The sequence below is a fragment of the Thunnus albacares genome, chromosome 19 (genome assembly GCF_914725855.1).
Source record: "Thunnus albacares chromosome 19, fThuAlb1.1, whole genome shotgun sequence".
Taxonomy (NCBI): domain Eukaryota; kingdom Metazoa; phylum Chordata; class Actinopteri; order Scombriformes; family Scombridae; genus Thunnus; species Thunnus albacares.
The window spans coordinates 16860284-16878239 of NC_058124.1; the positions used below are offsets into that span (position 1 = coordinate 16860284).

General features: G+C 41.0%; 1 protein-coding gene across 5 annotated transcripts in view; it reads left to right on the forward strand.

Annotated features, from left to right (window-relative positions):
• Positions 1–17956, forward strand: part of LOC122969840 (teashirt homolog 1-like) — a 177866-nt gene that overhangs the window by 143771 nt on the left and 16139 nt on the right. For 3 of the 5 annotated variants that reach the window (XM_044335841.1, XM_044335843.1, XM_044335844.1), the window contains one exon: positions 986–1102. In XM_044335841.1, coding sequence (XP_044191776.1) covers positions 986–1102 — 117 coding nt within the window. Of the gene's footprint in view, positions 1–493; positions 828–985; positions 1694–17956 lie in introns of those variants that run through there. The other 2 variants (XM_044335845.1, XM_044335846.1) reach the window with 2 other exon arrangements.

Genomic DNA, 17956 nt, shown 5'->3' on the forward strand with positions numbered 1-17956 from the left:
CAATATATTAACGATAAATTTGCTGTGCTTGTTGCAAAGACTTTCCTCCTTGTGTAAGATCAACAAAGTCTGGTGATTTTATATGGAGATCATTATATGTTTGTATATTTTCTTGGAAATTTCAATAAGTCTACATGATTAGGCCTGTAGCCTGTAGAAAAATATGATTGCAATCCTCACCTCTCTGGCTGAATATGATTGTGAAATAGTGAAGCAGTAACTGTTAAACCATGTCTCAGTTGGATGTTAAATTCTCTCTCTCTCACACACACACACACACACACACACACACACACACACTGCACATCAACTTTTTTTTGAGGTTTCCTTTTATTCTGTTGTTTTAATGTAAGTTTACTTGCGTGTCCACGAGCTGGACGTACCTTTCCCCCCGTTGGGTAATGTGTGCTGGGGGGGGGGGGGACAGAGAGGCGTTGAAATGAAAGCCATCCTAGTGAACAATTAGAGCAGCAGATTGACAGGTGGGCTCTGACTGTCAGGGTGACGCTTGTGAAGGGGTGGAGTAAAGGAGAGGCCGGAAAGGCAGCTGGATGTGTCTGTCTATCAGTGGGAGCTGTCTGAACGCACCGCGCATCACCAATGTGCGCACATTTCACTGCGGAGGATATCCAGGGACGTTCGTTGCGCTCTTTAGAATAAATAATAATACCAAAAAAAAAAACAACAACAACAGGAAATAATAACAACAATAACCCGGTCAGCCTGCGGATCAGAGGGAGGGCCTGCTCGCTGTGTTTTGTGATGAGTTTCTGAGAAATTCGTCAAGTGTCCATGTTGACAATCGGACGGACAGCGCAGGCTTAAATGTGAGTATTTCATTATCCGCGGGGTGTTTTTCAGAGAAACGCGGATCGCGGTGGGGTTTCTCCACGCACACACTTGACTGATTGACATACACGCAGCCCCGGCTAACGTGTCACTCTTTCCTCTCTTTTTTTTTTTTCTTCCTGATTTCCTCCCAAAGACTGTAGCGGAGGGTTTGGAGACCGGAGCTGGCACCTGGACGGACGGACGGAACGGACGGAGAGGGAGAGAAAGAGAGACACTACACAGCGCAGTTTGGACTCGTCTCCACCGGCGAGTGAGTTAAAACGCAAGAGGAGTCCCGTTTTCTTCACTTTTGGCGTGAATAGAGGTATGAAATAGCCCAGTGAAGGGGTGTAAACCTCTTTTTGATTGAAAGACAGCAACGGGGGCTGAGGCAGCTGTCCATATATCCCCTCCACGATAGACTGAGATCCGCACGGAGCTTTTTTTTTTTCGCCAGTTTTTCACCAACCCAGCCTGCGATGAGTTTGTGTGATCGACAGAAGTTAACGGACGAGCCCCTCTTGCTTTAAATTATTTGTAATCGTTTTTTTTTTTCTCACCGGACATACCGATTACAAAAAAAATATGATCGTGTAGAGATTAAACCTCCACTTGCCTCGTGAGAGAAAAAAAAAGTAAGACTTCTTCACCCTGCGAGGGATCTACACACACCGCCACTTTAATCATATCAACCCCCCCGGCTGAAGAGCTGAGGAAACGCTACCGGCTTTGATTTCCTCCCCCGTTGCACCGGTTTCCTCTCCAGCTCGGCCGCAATTTTGATCTCTGCATGAAAAGTCAAGCGGAAAGTCTTGCAGCAGCATGCCGAGGAGAAAGCAGCAAGCACCGCGGCGGTCAGCAGGTAAGCCCCGGCTCTGCAAACAAACACCCCCATCAGAGACTCATACACACACGTTATCTCCCCCCCCTCCCTCCCTCCCTCCTCCTCCCTCAGCCAGGAATCAGACACATGCAGGCAAGTTTACACAGCAGCTGATAGGCCTGATGTAGGACATAATACAAGGACAGTGGACTTCTCTATTACCGTACCAGTAAGTCTAGTCAGTATGTGCATTCAGTTTTGGAGCAAAGGAATCAGGTTAATTCTGTCTTTATGTTTAGTTTTACAAAGTCGGAGTAACCCATGATAAGTTTATTCTATTTTACTAATCTAGTAAGACGTGTTTGGCTGGCAACAGTAGGCTTTTGTCTCATTTACGCAGCCATATGCTTCATTGCCAATTTTGCCTCTGAGACGTGAATGCGCTCAGCTGCACTTCAGTTTCAACGCTTTAAAGCTGATCCTCCACTAGGTTGCCAGCATCCAAGTTCTCCAAACAAAGCTCATCTTATCTCATTTTTACAGGCTAACCTGTTTGATGTGTTAGTGCCAGTAAAAAGCAAAAAAGCAAAAAAAAAAAAAAAAAAAAAAGGAGAGAGACAGAAAAGTGGCGTATTTTCATCTTGTGTTCCGCTCTGGGATTGCCATCCTTGATTTGATGCTTGATTGATCGCCTGTCATGCGACTGCCTTTGATCTATTCATTCCTGATGAACATCAGTAAATCATTCACCATGGAGACACGCATGCGCCCGGCAGCTGGACTCCCTCAAAGGATAACTTTTTGCCCCCGCCGAGGAAGCAAAGAAAAGACAAATTGAAAGAAAAGTTCTCAAGCGGGATAAATACTTTGCGATTAATACCCAAGGGGGAGGGAACAAGGGGAGGAGGGGTGGGGGGTGGGGGGGGAGGGTGCTGGGGCGTAGCGAGATCACAGAGGGAGCATCTCATACAGAAATAGCCTTAAAACACTGCAGGGTGAACTGGGGAGGGTACTTCTAATGGTCACCTCATTGTGGTCACTTGACCTAACCTCTGTGTTCATCTCTTAGAAGAAGGAAGTGTTGTAAAGACGTCATAAATGTTTAAGACACACGTGCCACAGGAAAAACTATATACATGTAACACCAAACATGAATGTAACTGTGATAATGGAGGAGATCAAGTGTGTAAAATCACAGTTTGGTAGCACAAACTCACTCTAAAAGTCACTATAGAAACAGTATTGATGCAATGTGATTTTAAAAATGAGTTTAGCTCTAATTAACCCGTTAAAATAATAATTATTTGGTATTTCGGTGTGTTACAAATTAGTATGCATGCAGCTAAATTGTTCGAGGTTACGAACTGATTCACATGTAGCAGGAATATATTTGTTTTTAAAAGAAAAAGTACCTCAGTAAAAGTAAATAATTATATATTTAGTGAAATTCAACACCAAAATTTCAATTTTAACCCCCACACACATCACCTCCTGACAATCAGGCCTCCATGTTGTCGCTAAGTTGACCAGACATGATCTATTCTGCTAAAGAATCGCATGTTTGCCCGAATCCATTTGATGTCCCTGGGAGATGTGTGTGATTGACGCGCATTTCCAAATGACGGGAGAGGAGCCTTTGAAGTTCATGCAGTAATGACCAAAGCCGAATAAAACAGCTGTAGAATGTTAAGCAGGCGGTGGAAATGTGAGGTTAAGCAGACTTAATCAAGGTTGTGACGGGAAGACTTTGAACTCGGTGGGGCTGTAATTTCTAATTGACGGGAGGCTTTAGTGATGGATAGAGAGAAATGTGTTTGAAGAACAAGACTGCAACGTGAAAACGAACAGTGCCGGTTTATACCTCCGCCACAAATAGTGGTGAAATCCCCCCCCAAAAAAAGTGAAAAAAAAAAAGTATCGGTTGTCCTGTTCTAGCCTCTTCTGGTCATTCAGCTGAGCTCTGAAGTGGCCCCATTCTGGCTCAGCCTTTGAATATTGATTTAATTGTCTGTTTTTGTGACAGACACATACATCACAGGCAGTAATGGTCAATCCCAACTTGGCAGGCTTTGTCTCTACATTATTTCCAGTGCTTGACGTATGGTCAATCCAAAAAACTTTAACACCTCTCTAGTCGTGTGTGCGTGTGTGTTTTGTGTGTGTGTTTCCTCTGTGAAATGGCGTACACACCTATAAACAAGCTATTTTTACAATGCATTACCAGATATTTCCGCAACCCAGATTTGTCACTTCGGAGTTGCACTAAAACAAAATGTTGCATGCGTTCCTCAGAGAGAAAGGTTTCAATGGTTCTTTGTATGCCATTTCAAATGGGCTCAGTTTCATCAGTCACAGTGATGATTTTAGACCCTGTAATGGCGCTGTACCCTATCTACTTTATGACCAGTGACAATACATCAGTGTTCTTTCATTTGGAACCACATTACTGCATCTGTTAGTTTTGGCAGTTAAGTTCAGTGCAGTGCAATTTGAGCAGCAGAGACTTTTGAAGCAGTCATTTGTCGTCATTTTCATTTTTTTTTTGCCCCCCCCCCCCCACCCTCCTCCAACTGAGGTGCAGTTGTGTTGAGGTATTTCTCACAGGACCACATGCAATTAATGAAAAGTAAACAAAGCAGCAATATCAAGTAACAGTAATTATGATGAGAATAAAGGTAAGGAGGTAAAATAATAATAAAAAAAGAAAGTATCAGGGTAGCCGCAGAGTTTTGTTTCCCTTTTTGTTTCCCTTGGATTTTGTATTTCATGTGAAATAAAAAACAAATGTTCAACTCACGTTCTAGGTGATAATAGCAAAGTGTAAAATTCATGTTATTTTGCAAGTATTGCCCTTGTTTATGTCTAATTTTAGTTAGAGCTAAAACAGCTAGTTGATTAATCGATCAGTTGACGGATTGAAAATTAATCAACAACAATTTTGATTATTAATGAATCATTTAAGTCATTTAATAAGCAAAAAGTGACGAACATTGACTGATTCTTGCTTCTCAAATGTGATGATTTGCTGCTTTCTCTGTTTAATATCATTGTAAATTGAATATCTGAGGGGTTTTTGTAGCTGTGGGAGCTTGTGAAGGGCATTTTTCCCAATTTTTTATGAAAATAATCCTTAATTCCAGTCCATATTAATAAGAGGTTCAATTGCATAGTACCAACTTTCTATCCATAGAACAGGGGGACACTGAAGAGGTTGATAGTAACTGCAGTAATCAAGTGACCTTTGACACCTGAGCAACTTTTTTCTGTCGCCGCTTACAGAAAGCTGTGGATAATACACAGCACATTGTCACGTTTAAATATGATACACCCTGAACATATTACAGCTAGATAACCAGTAATTAGTTTAATTAGTAGATGAGAGATAACTGCATGTAAAATGTACAAAGAAGCCATAATTCTGTATTTGCCTCGATACTGAGGTCACAGTTTTGATTGCTGTTGGAGAATTAATGGCACTGCTGCACCTCTACTCTCGCTCTTAGTTTGCCAGCCACAATATCTTAAATCAAACACTGTCACTCTAAGTAATGAATCTGTCAACTAATCATTCAACATGTCAGCGTGATTACAGTGTGACACTGCGTTAAATTTATTCCACAGGAGTTAACATTTTTTATAACCCATCCTGCACAACGTTCAGAGGTACTGACTGAGACAAGAGGAAGAGGCAGAGTAGACCAGTACACAGTGGGATCGACCAGGATACAGGTCCATAAGTATAAAGGGATTGCCATCTTTCTACTGCACCGTGCTTATGCTGAATTAGGCAGGGAGATGTGAAATCCGCTCTGTTTCCTTTCACTCTTAGATGTGAAAGTTTAGAAATATTTGATCCAGATCTAGATTCTCATCTCCACTGACAGCAGAGAAAGCTGTTTCTATACTGACAGAATTAGCGCAGGTCATGAAGAGAGAGAAAGTGACACGCTGTGATACTGTCAAACGTGACCAAAACGTGTTCCTTCGTACCTGCAGACAGCAATTTGTTTGCTTTTGTCTGCTCTTTCAATAGAAATGTTAGACTGGGCTCGGTCACTAATTAAAAAGTTTAACACTCTAAACGTAAATCAAGTGATTGTATTCCTGTTACAATCAGAGACTGTGGCTGCTGTTCATTTCTTTAATGTGCATCATTCAGTGTCTCCCATAAATGGACTTCTGTGCTGCATTTTAATGATGTGTCTCTATAGCTTAGCGCTGCACATGTTTAATTACAGCACTCTGCAACATTTGTCCATATTGAAGCCACGACGAGGTACACGCTGAACAGGATGCACAGACAGTGCCTCGCCTTGTGAGCTTCTCTACTGACATCACTGGCTGCCTAAACAGACCCCCACCCCACTCCCCCTCCCTTTACTGCCACTATCACTTCTTCAATGCAAAAAGAGTCTCTTAATTATGACTTGTGGATGGGGGAGGGGGGAGTGGGGGGGGGGGGGGGGGGGGGGGGGTGAGGGGGAAGAAGTTGAGTTTCCCTTCTTCCCGACGGCATCGTTAGCTGGGGTCCCTAATTATCCAGGTAGCTGACGGATCAGTGACAGGGCCCCACCGATTAATGCTGACAAATTCAGCAAGGTGTCAAGCCTGCAAGCTGCCTTGATATAATCAACTCGGTGTTAGCCACTTCTCATATCAACAAGCCCCAGTTGTTCCAGTGTAAACTCAACATCAGAGGTGGCTTGCAGTGTGACAAAATGTGTGACTTGTAAAGCCAACGCGGCGCTGGACACAAACACAGCTGTAACAAGGTTATGAATGGTTGTAGTCTCAAGTGGAAATGTACACACTCAGTACATGAACTCTCAGCTTCATTCCATCCGAGTTACAGTATGTTATGAGAGTATTTATTAATTGCATTAGTTGTATTAGTGTTTTGTGTCTACCTGAAATTAGCTAGTAGCTAAATCTGGTACATGGTCCCTAATAAATGTAATAAACTAAAGTTAAGCAGTAGTATCCATTGGAAGTATTTCTAACAGGTTTAGGTGTAGTTGAATATATGTCGTTTCCAGTGAAAGAGAAAGATTTTCTTAATACTTTGCTTTTCCCTCTGATCTTTGTGGTGGTAACAGCTTTTTGGTTTGTTTGACAGAACAGGAACAAAGTTCTAAGCCGAGCAGCATTAATACATTTTGTTGTTGTTACTTTGCATTGTATTTCCTCTGCAGAAATTTAGCTCACGGAAGCTGTCAACTAAGAAGCCAGCACCGAAAGATGACTATTAGAACCTTGTGTTGGTTTTATCTGGATGCTTCTGATAAAGTATTTAATGACATTTGTCAGGAGTTGAAGCTGTGCTGTGGGGGGAAAAAAAAACAAACATTTGAAGCGAAAAGTCTGTGGAGTAAGTGCAGATGAGAACAGAGCATGTCGGTGTGTTTATGTGTGTGTGTGTGTGTGTGTACGAGTCTGCATCACTGAGCAAGATGAGTTTGTGCAACCCTGCGTGTGTGTGTGTGTGTGCATATGAATGTGAAATATTCTGATCCTGTGATAAGGCAGTGTATGTAAAGTGTCATTAACAGGTGACATTGACTGAAGGAGTCAGTGGATATATTTGCTATCCCACACTCCGCTACACCCGTAGTTTCATTTGCATCTGGTGTCGGAGCCAGTAGGCCTTCAGGAAATCAAAGACACACACTAATACGCACACTCGCACAACTGCGCTCTCTGTCCTCATCTTCGTGGAGGTTAAGTGACAAATGAAGATCGATGACTGCTCTTATGGAAAAGAGAGGGTCGAATTGAAAATATGTGGGAATTAGGCTCGCCAGCGGGGTGACGATGTAAAGGCATTCGGCACCGCAGCCGCGAGGTAAAACTATCCCTGAGCTTAATGAGGTTCAGAGGAAACAGGAAAACCTGGATTTTCACTCAAGCACAACAAAAGGATCCTTGACAAAGAAATCCAGAAAACAAGGTCATTTTTACAGGAATAAATCTCACGAGCGTCCTCACTCTTCAATACATCCTGCATGTAGGATATTGTCTCTAATTTTCTGTGTGTCTGTTTTCCATTCACAATGAAGTCCCAGCTACGATTCAAAACAGCTGCAAAACAAAAGCCACAATGTGGGGATGTAAAATAATAACAGGAATAATAATATGAATGAAATCATCCACAAGACTGTCCTTGAGGGATTTAGGGCACTGGTTGTTAATTATTGCTAAGCTTGCACAATGTATTGGCAAAGTCTTCCCCCCTCTGACTGAGTGAAATAGATGAAGAGAGTGAAAGCATGAAAGTCATGGAGTATGAAATAAATTCTATTGATGTAATTGCCCTTATATACACTAGCTGAAAATGTATTCACCCGTGTGTCCAGAACTAGCGCGCAGATTTGAAAAAGCACATGTGATCAAGATTTAGGGATTCATCACGACCGATTCTTTATTTTTCACATGTTGAAAAACTGATCTCCAGTTACAACTTAAAATACACTTAAAGCTGCGCACTTTTTGTTATGCTTTCACTCGATATTTCTGTAGATTCTTGCAAAGCTGCAAAGCATTGTGGGCAGTCGTTACACCCAAAGTGTACCAGCTGCATTTGCTGCTTAACACACACTTAACATTGCGGTTATAGTTTCTCTAATAATGTCAGTTTAAGAATCAGACAAAGACAAAGGGGAAGAAAGGAGAAAAAAAAATACACAAAAGAGAGAGAAAAATGGCAAGTCATGATTTAAGAGGAAAAGACGGGAGGTCCGGGGTACACTCAGAGGTCAGAGTCTACTCAGGGGAGCTCCTGTCTCCACTGCCTCCCCTCTACAGTGTGTTTTTCTTTGTATGTTTTGTTGTTTGTGCATCATTTTTCCTTCAGCGTACAACAGTTTTATATGTTTGTTGTCTAAGCATGTTTGTATAAATGCTATTTATGATCCTGCTGTTATCATGTTTCTGTATGCGTTGTGTGTGTGTGTGTGTCCTTGCATGATTGATGCACCGCACGCCAGACGGACGCTGTTATTGGAGAGACAGAGTAAGTCAGCGTCTGCCGCTGTGATCCGATTTGTCCAAAGTCAAGGGGATTTGCTCTGATCGGATATCTGTTTCTGCATTTTGCTTGAGTGATCTGAGAAATTGCTCAGCATCCATGTTTTTAAGTTCTGCACTTGATATATTAGAAATTGTCAGTTGTGGTAATGATGGTGATGGTGCTAGAAATAAGACTGGCTGGCCAGCAATAGCAGGCACGGTTTAAATTACTCTCAGTGCTCCTATTATTAAATCTCTTGCTCCCTCATATTGTCAATACTTGGGTCAAAAGTCACTTAAGCTAAGACTGAAAAACTGCCTTTGATCCACATAAACAAAAACAGTGGTGAGTGAGTCGCTACTAGCCGGCCTTGAAGTTGTGTTGCTTCTGTTAACCAGCCTTGAACATCTGGGTTGAAGCAGGGTGGGTGAGAGGAGCTGTGGGTGAGCGAGGTACCAGCAGCGAGGGGGAAGGAGACAACAGAGGGAGAGAAAGGCGGGCTGTGAAGAAAAGGTATTAAAAGTGACAGATGAACAGGACTTGGGTAGACGTTCTCCCGCAGCAGCTGTGACTGCTGCCATTGCTCTGACAGGTGTCAATTAAGAATTACTGCCGAGACCCTGTAGTCATTTTTTCCTGCCCAGCTGTCTGTCTGTGTGCCTTTTTGAGAAATAACACTTTACCCTTGTCACTGCGTTAGCGCTTAGCCACAGTCGCCCCAGAAAATGAGTGCATGGCGGGCACGCTAATCGATAACCAGTGTATTAGCAATTATTTTGGCCATTGATTTACGGTGGGGCAGCGACTCCCAGCGTGTTGTTATTAGCCGCTGATTATATGTGCCTGTGCTATACTGCAGACATGCACGCCAACACATACGCTTGCTCTGCTGTTGCCGGGTATATATTTTATCCTTAGAGCTAAGTGCACATATAAGTACAAAAAGACATAGACAGTGTGGTGTACTTGTCCTTTTCCTGTCCTGTTTCTCTCATGATTATGAAAGTGTAGACCTTGAACTTGCATCAGGAAGTCCCCAGATAACTAACTAACTGTTTAATGCACTTTCTTTACACAATTGCACAATTAAATTATCAGTTTTAAATTATGCTAAGTCAGGTTATAGGAATCACTTTTGCTACGTGTTTATCCTGTGACTTTGGGGAATTACAATACGATTCTGTTCACACATTCTCAGGCGCCTAAAAGTGTGTGTAATTTAAGTTTGTTAATGTAAAATGATATAAAACACGCCAGGCTCCCTGTTGGCCTCCCATAATTCCAACAGCAGCAGGGCACTTCCAGCTTAAGAACCTTGACTTTTAAAAACCACATACTTGTCACCTTGTGGGTTCAAGTTTACTACAGTATATTAGCCCTTATGAAAAATGACATAAAATGTGTCAGCAATGCCAGTTAGAGCAGAAACAGTTGGCCGATTAAAGGTACCCTGTTGAGTTTTTGAGCAGTAGTAGCGCTAAAGAGCAGTGTTTTTGCAAGTTGGTCCCCATTTTGTTTGTTCTCATGCACAACACAACACACAGTCCAAGGAGGCAAAAGGCTCGCAGAGGCAAAGAAGATGACTAAGTAAACAGAAATGTAAACTTTGCAGGATTTAAAATATTCCACCTCAAAACATTATGTTTTAACACTTCCACCTCCACACGTTTTGTGTTTTGGTAAGAAACACAAAATGTAAACATAACTTTTGTTTGCTTACAAGGAAACTCGACAGGGCACCTTTAATTTATTAATATAATTTCCAGTCACTTGACATAAAATTATATTATATATTCTAATAATATTATATACTAAATTCTTTTAGCTTTAGACTTTATTGTTCTGTCAGCAGGAGCTCTGGAAAAAAAATTATGGGCATTCTTTAAACTATTTTCTTTTTTTATTCACCATTTCTGAGCATTTTTACCCAATTTATCAAAAAAAACCCAAAACTGATAGATTATTCAATAATGAAAATAATTGTATTGCTATGAAAAGGGGATGCTAACATGTTAACATTGGCTCTCATTTACACAGAGACATTGTAGAAACTATCTTGTGAAGAGAAATGGACATTTCTTCCTGCTAACCTCTACAGTACTGCTTTGCTGCATATTGCACCTCAGCAAAAATTCAATCTAAGTTCAGAACATGGGAATGAAAACTTTGTTCAATTCTTAATGCCAAATTATAAAGCAACTCCAAAAAGGCTGGAGGCTTACAAATGGAATTAGTGTATTTTGTTTATGTTTTTTGTGGTTGCCTAGGTGAAGGCTTACTAAATATTTATACATATGATGACTGTACACTGTTGGTGTTTTGAATATAATCCTCCTGTAAACATCAGGAGAACATTAATATTAATTAACTGTGTGCAAACTAAGCACCAGCTAGTAGTAAAGTTTCTTTTTTTCCCTTCACAGCTCTAATGCGAGAAGTGCTTGAACCATTTGTAGAGCTTGTGGTGCAAAAAAACTGGCAAGAACTGGTACTGTATATCATGAGAAGAAAGGTACTTGTTTTTTATTACATGGCGATTGATAAAAGCTGTCCTCAGCATATCCAAAGAGCAGTCGGTGCAAGTGGACGAAAGTCAGGGGGCGGAAATTTTTCTTTCCCCCGAGGAGTGTTTATTTAACTGATAAGGTGGGTTGAGAAGCAATGAATATCATTTTTTGGACACTAGTTTACTGCAGATAAGCCATCTGGGAATGGATACAGTTAACAGATGACACTTCGTCCTTGAGAGCGGACACTGGGGAAGGTCATGCTGCAGCCTGGTGTAGTGCCACTGCCATCTCTCTTTTCTCACATCTCTCTCCTCCCTTTACCTCTTCATCTTTATCTCAGCCTACTCCCTCTCCCTCTCTCCTCCTTTTTTTGGGGGATTACTGGCCCCCTCTCTCTCCCCGTAAGCCTTTTCTCATCTTCCTATCTGTCATCAATCTCTATCTTACTGACTCAATTCTCCTCTACCCTGCTCATATTTTCTTTCATCTTCCTCCCTGTCTTTCGCCCTCATCTATCGCTCTCTCACCGGATGCTCAAGAGTCAGTGAACTGGTTACAAGAACATGAACTCAACATCTGAAAAGGAGAGCGTAATACTCTCCTCTTTCAGGCCCACTGGCCTTGTTCTCATATTTCAAGGACCCCTTTTTTTTTCAGTAGTCTGATTTCAGCGACATTATGCAGTCACACTTCTGAGTTGTAAAAAATTCAAAAGGTCACAGGGCATTTAAGTCTTGTGTCGTCCTCTTTGAAGTCTAAACACATGACTGTCACATATTTTCCAAGAGCCATTTCCATTCCCATTAAGCAGACAGTTATCCATAAAGCATGTTGCACAGGAAAAGAATCAAAGCATATTTTGTTGGTGTGGCGCAATTCAGTTTTGTTTGACGCTTTCATTTAAAAGACAACCATTGATCACAATTTGCTCGAGGTTACACAAAGTCATCACTTAACAGTCGTCTGCTCTCGCAGGCCACTTGACGGGCAGTTGAAAGGGGATATAATGTCTCGGGATCCTAGTCAGTTCAACAACACCACATGCTATCCCCAAAAATTTCCACCCAAATCTTTCCTGAGCCGCTGTTTTGTCTCAGACGGTGACAATCACAGGGGGGTTATAAGCTCAGCTCTGTCCCTCTAAGTCGTCTGTCTCAAAGAGAGCAGCGGGAGGCCTCCTGTTGACACGAACGTCTCCTCCGTCAGTGTCGTCACTCAGTCCCTGACACACCGAACCAACTGTCTGTCTAACTCACTGGTTGGATGTCCACCTGAGCATCTGTTTCTGATTGCCCGTCTCTGTTTGTCTGCTGACCCAACTGTTGGTCTGTTTACTTGTCTATCTCTGGTCCATCTGCCTCTGGCCTCTCTCATCGCCATGGTACATGATGACAGGAATGCCACCGCTACTACGTCAAACTAACTACCCAGAAAACATTTTGACATGGATTAATGTTTGTATAACAGTATGCACCAACATTGAGCTTCCATCTAAATACACCAAAATGAATATCATGATGTCTGTTGTAGCCAGTTGTGGAATATAATTAAGTACATTTATTCAAACTTGAGTTTATTGTACTTATTTATTTTACATTTGAAATGTATGATGAGTTAATAAAACACAATATATTGTTGTCCATTGAACCACCCAACAGCTTATAAAGTAGTTCAAATGAGCACCACCTTGACTGGCTGCACATTAAAATGCTGCTTACATATCAGTAATAATATTTATAATAATCTAATAATGTATAATACTGGCAGGACCAGTTGTGCCTGCATAATGAGAACTTTTACTTTTGATACTTTAGGTACGTTTTGCTGATATTTCTCTACTTTTTAAAGGCAAGACTGGCAAAACATCATGGTATTATTAAATTTCTCTTCAGTAAAGTACTTAAATACTTCTTCCACCACTGTCTGCAGTCCTTAGCTACAAAAGCGAAGCAAAAAATGTCTGATATCCTCTCAAAACAGTGAAAAGTTCATGCGTGTTTGTGTTGTTGATGATCATGGTTACCTCCTGCAAAAACATTTTCCATGAAAGGCTTCTGGTTACTGTCTAGCTGGTCCGTCTCTGTCCATTTAGTATTCTTTGCCTCTAATGGGTACCTTCTAGGACTGTACGATATATCGTTTCAGCATCGACATTGAGATGTGTGCATGTGCAATAGTCACGTTGCAGGACGCGCATTGTCAAATAAGGCAAATTAACTCATGCTAGAACTTTTAATGTGCTCTGGTGAAAGGGTGCACTTCATCAGTTTATCAAACAACCAATGCAGGCCCCACTGGTCGCCTACTACAAACTAAAAAAAAGTGCTGCCTGTTTGTGTTGTCTTATAAACTGATCAAGTACACCCTTCACCAGAGCACATAGCGAACTGATTGCTGTGCTTGCAGAGTCTGCGTATCTCCTGCCTGTAAACATTCACACGGCGCTGCTACTGTCACAGATAATGTCGCCTGGATGCTAGAGGCAGGCGTTCAGTTATGCAAGTGCGTGTATTCCCGTTATCAGCAACACCTCGTCCTGGTGCTAGTTAAAAGTTAAACAGTTACTGTCACGGGGCTGGGGCTGGTTCTTGCCCTAATGATAGCAGGATAGCTGTTAACATAGCAGTGCAATGTATGTACAGTCTTGGCTATTTGTCGGTGAATAAATGCTACAACCTGCTACCTGCTGATTAAAGTGAAGGGGTTAGCCCCGAAGTTAGCGAGCGAAGTTAGCCTCTTGTGACTGAGCATATATGAGCTACACCTGGTGCCCACTGGAATCATATATTGCATTTGTATATGTATCGTAATATATATATTGCAGAAAAAAAAAAAGATAAAGCAATGTCAGTTTTTTTTCCAATGTCGTGCAGTCCTAGCACCTTCTCGCTCCCTCGCCGTTGTGGAGGTCTGTGTAATATATCCGTCATCTTGCTGAACACTTAAATTCGGTATTTGTCTGGTTGTACGCTCAAAGTCCAAGAATGGCCACAGCCCCAGTTTTACCATGAGTATGTGTGTGTGTGTGTGTGTGTATGTGAGTCATTTTTGGGTGAGTGTGACTTAATTTTTTACTTAACCTGTTTTTCCTTCTCCATCTTCTCATTTTTTGTCACTTCATTTTTTTTCCTGTCTTGCCTCATAGTTGGAGCCTCATTCTTAAACGTCTCTGGTTTAACAATAAGTGCTGTCAGATTTTAGGAAACAGACGATGAGTCTAGAAAAAGCAATGACGTACACATTGAACTGTGAGTCCTCAGCAATGACTCGGTGACCATTTTATATTTAACTGGTCAGAAACCACCATCTAAAATTATACTTAATGTTTACTAGTTACCAGTTGGGCTGGGAATCTCTTTGTTCCTAAAATTTTTTATTCCCATACTTTCTCTTAATGTATGCCAACTTGAATAATATCATAATGATTAATATATATCATGAAAAATCATTTAACACAACAGAAGGATACAATGTGGTTGGTTAATGTTTAGGAGCAAGTTAAATCATTTCCATGATTCTTCTATTCAAGAAAAAAAAATACATGTGTTTTGAACTTTCTTGAGTTTTTCTGGCATAAACAACGACAGGTTGTTTTTGTCTTGGTTTGCTGTAGAGCATCAGTGTTTGTGATTAGAGTCCAGTGTGTGAGACAATTTGCCTTGCAGGCCTGGACAGCTTTGGTCTGACAGTAAAATGACAACAACATAATTAACAGTTATGTTAATTAGATGTTGCTTTATTTATATGCTTTAAATCATAAAGAGAATCATATCCATGACATTAAGTTTCCTCTCAATGCACACAGCAGAGCTTAGGTCAGCAGAGAGAATAAAGACTTGTCAGGATCAGTTAATTAAACCTGGTTAAAATAAACAAGATCAAGGAGCAGAATGGAGTCCCGCTGATCAAGTTTATCAAGTTCAGTCAGTTACTTCACTACTTTTAGACTCTCCGCTCCTCTCGCACAATATAACTTCAGCTTGGTCTATAAAAGTAGCCGGCCACTCGAGGCAAAAAGCCACTTGACTCCAGTAAGGAACTTTTGTATTTTAGTGTAAATTATTATGCATCTAAGACTTGGTTTCCCGTTATATAGCATCCTGCATTAAGTGCAAAAATTAACATGTTTAATTGTTTTGTGACAAGAAAAAAAAGATTCACTGTCTGTGTGCAAATTTACAAGGTATTTGACAACTATATTATTGTCAATTAGGGAAGCTTACATCTGTTTTGGAAAGAGATTTACCGTACATTATTATTTATGTATTTAAAATTTATTTCATCAAGTAGTAAAGAGATAGTGTGTACACATCCCATACTATATTTAAGTCAAGTGCAGGACAATTAATGAAATGAAGGAATAAAGTCCTCGATTACTGGATTATAGCTCCCAAAGTCTCTATTATTGACTGAAAAAGGCAACATTTTAAGCTTGCCGAGTGCGGACACTTTCCTTTTTTCTTTCATTTTGTCAAGTAGTCTCACTGAGATTTATATCTCCTTTTCAAGAGCAACTTGAGAACAAGAAACATTCATAATCAGAGAACCACACAACCAGCACACAAAATGACACAAATAAGGCCACATTCAATCAAGAATTATTATAATAATTAAAGCAGTCATAAAAACATCAGAAAATAAAATCTCAAAGGGGAATGACAGAATCTGGTTTTGAGGGCAGTTTACAGTTCATTCCATTTAAAAGGTGCAGAGTACCTGACATCAGATCTACCAAGATTAGCGCGTACAAAACGGATATCTAAAAATAAGTAGTTGTTGGATTGTGTAGTGTACTAAAAGATTTAAATAAGAGGAGAGGTGAGGTAGTTTGGGAATTAAATTGAAAATTATTATTTCTTCTTGTCTGTAAGGAAGTCCATCCAATCTCGTGATACATGGAGCAACGTTTTTAGCATCGCTGGTTGTTGAAAGCGACAGAAATGGCAAATCTAACATTGTATCTCTAAAAAGGTTTAGAGCATCTTAATGCTTGTAAACTTGTGTTTCCTTTAACGCACTGTTTTGTCTGGTTACAAGTTAGAATAGTATCACCATATCTCTGCCATGACATTATATTGTGAAGCTAGTTGTTTTTTGTTTTTAGATTCAGCTCTTCGGGGTGAATCACCAATAAACTTAGCAGCGTAGTTTAGCTTAGCTTAGCTTAGCTGCGGTTGTAATGTTGCTCTAGTCCGGTGGTTGCTTCCTCTTTTAGACTCTGTTGTGTGATTCAACAGCATAATATTCTGCCTCATATCTTGATACAAGTTTTCTTCCAAATGTACTGATATTTCTAAGTATTTAGTAGTATGATATTTTGTGTATGCTATTCCCTATCGCTAGCATAGCATTAAGATAACGTAACATAACATTTGTTGGCAAATGAGCAGGGAGGGAGGACATTAAATACTACCCACATTGTAATGATACAATGCTGGTTGAAAATCAGCAAAATTTCCCATTAAATGAGGAAATGTTCATCGGTTAAATAGATCTCACCTAGAGATGGATGTTTTCACATATTCATAAGAAGCCTTAAAAGTATTTTAAAGCCGACTGTTGGGCATTTTTAGCCTCTCAGTGCCAGACAGTGGAGCTACTGTGGAAGCAGTGCTGATGGCACAATCCTGAGCGGGTGAAAATGTGCACCCCTCCTCTCGATATTTGGGATCTATTATGTATGGAGGAGCTGAGTGTCTACATGACCGAGGCCAGAGAGCTACACAGGACTGAGTGAGCCACTTTTGTGTGTGTGTGCGTGTGTGTGCGTGTGTGCGTGTGTGTGTGTGTGTGTGTGTGTGTATGTGTAGAGAGACGAGGGCAGAAAAGAAGCAATGGAAGGAGGGGCATAAAGGGGGTGAAAAAAAAGAGGAGAAAAAGAGAAAGAGAGTGACAGCAGACAAAAAAGAACCAGGGAGGAAAGGGGGGGAGGGATGAGGGAGTGGAAAAAGAGGAGGCAAAGCAACAGAGGAGTGAAAGAGAAATGACTTGAGGGGTTGAGGGATGGAGAGAGAGAGGTGAATAAAGCGAGAGAGAAAAGTATCAAGGCAATGGCGAAGGAGAAAAAAGAAAAGAGAGTGACAGTGAAAGCGGTTGGATAGTGGAGGAGAGAGAAAGAGAGAGGGGAGGATGTCACCCATGGCTGCCACTCATCACTCACAGCTTAATGACGCTGTTTTTTTCCCTTCTCCCGCTTCTTTTCCGTGGGAGAGGGGGAGGGAGTTCGGCCCGCGCCCAATCAAATGGGGTCATTCAGAGTTCATAACCTCCAGGTGGGACTGTCCTCCACAAGGGAAATGTTTGTGTATGTGTAGTGAGAATTGTCTATTTATTGAGGACATTTTGTTAAATTCTTACCATGAAATCTGGAGACGTTTGGGTTAGTGTTAGGATGGAGGTAAATCAAATTGTGGTGAAGGTATAAACAAGCACGAGGGAGAGTGAGAAAATGTTTTGTTCAGATGCAAAAAAAGCCAAATTGGATTTAAAAAAATATAAATTCTCATATGAAAACATACAAGAAATGACAGCTCTGTAAACACGGTTAAGGTTTTGTTTTTGCTTGCCTGTCAGCCTCTCATTTTGGTAAAGGTGCAAATGCCTTGTCCAAAGTTTTTGTTCATGTGTTTACATATGTGTATGTTTGACGCATGTGTGTTTATAAGTGTGTGTGCGCATGTTTGTTTGCAACAGAAACCACTCGGGCTGTCTGTTGCTTCCTTCTACGATTGGCTTGATTCCTATTGCAGCGTTGGAGTTTTGATTCAGTTTGTGTTTGTGTGTGTG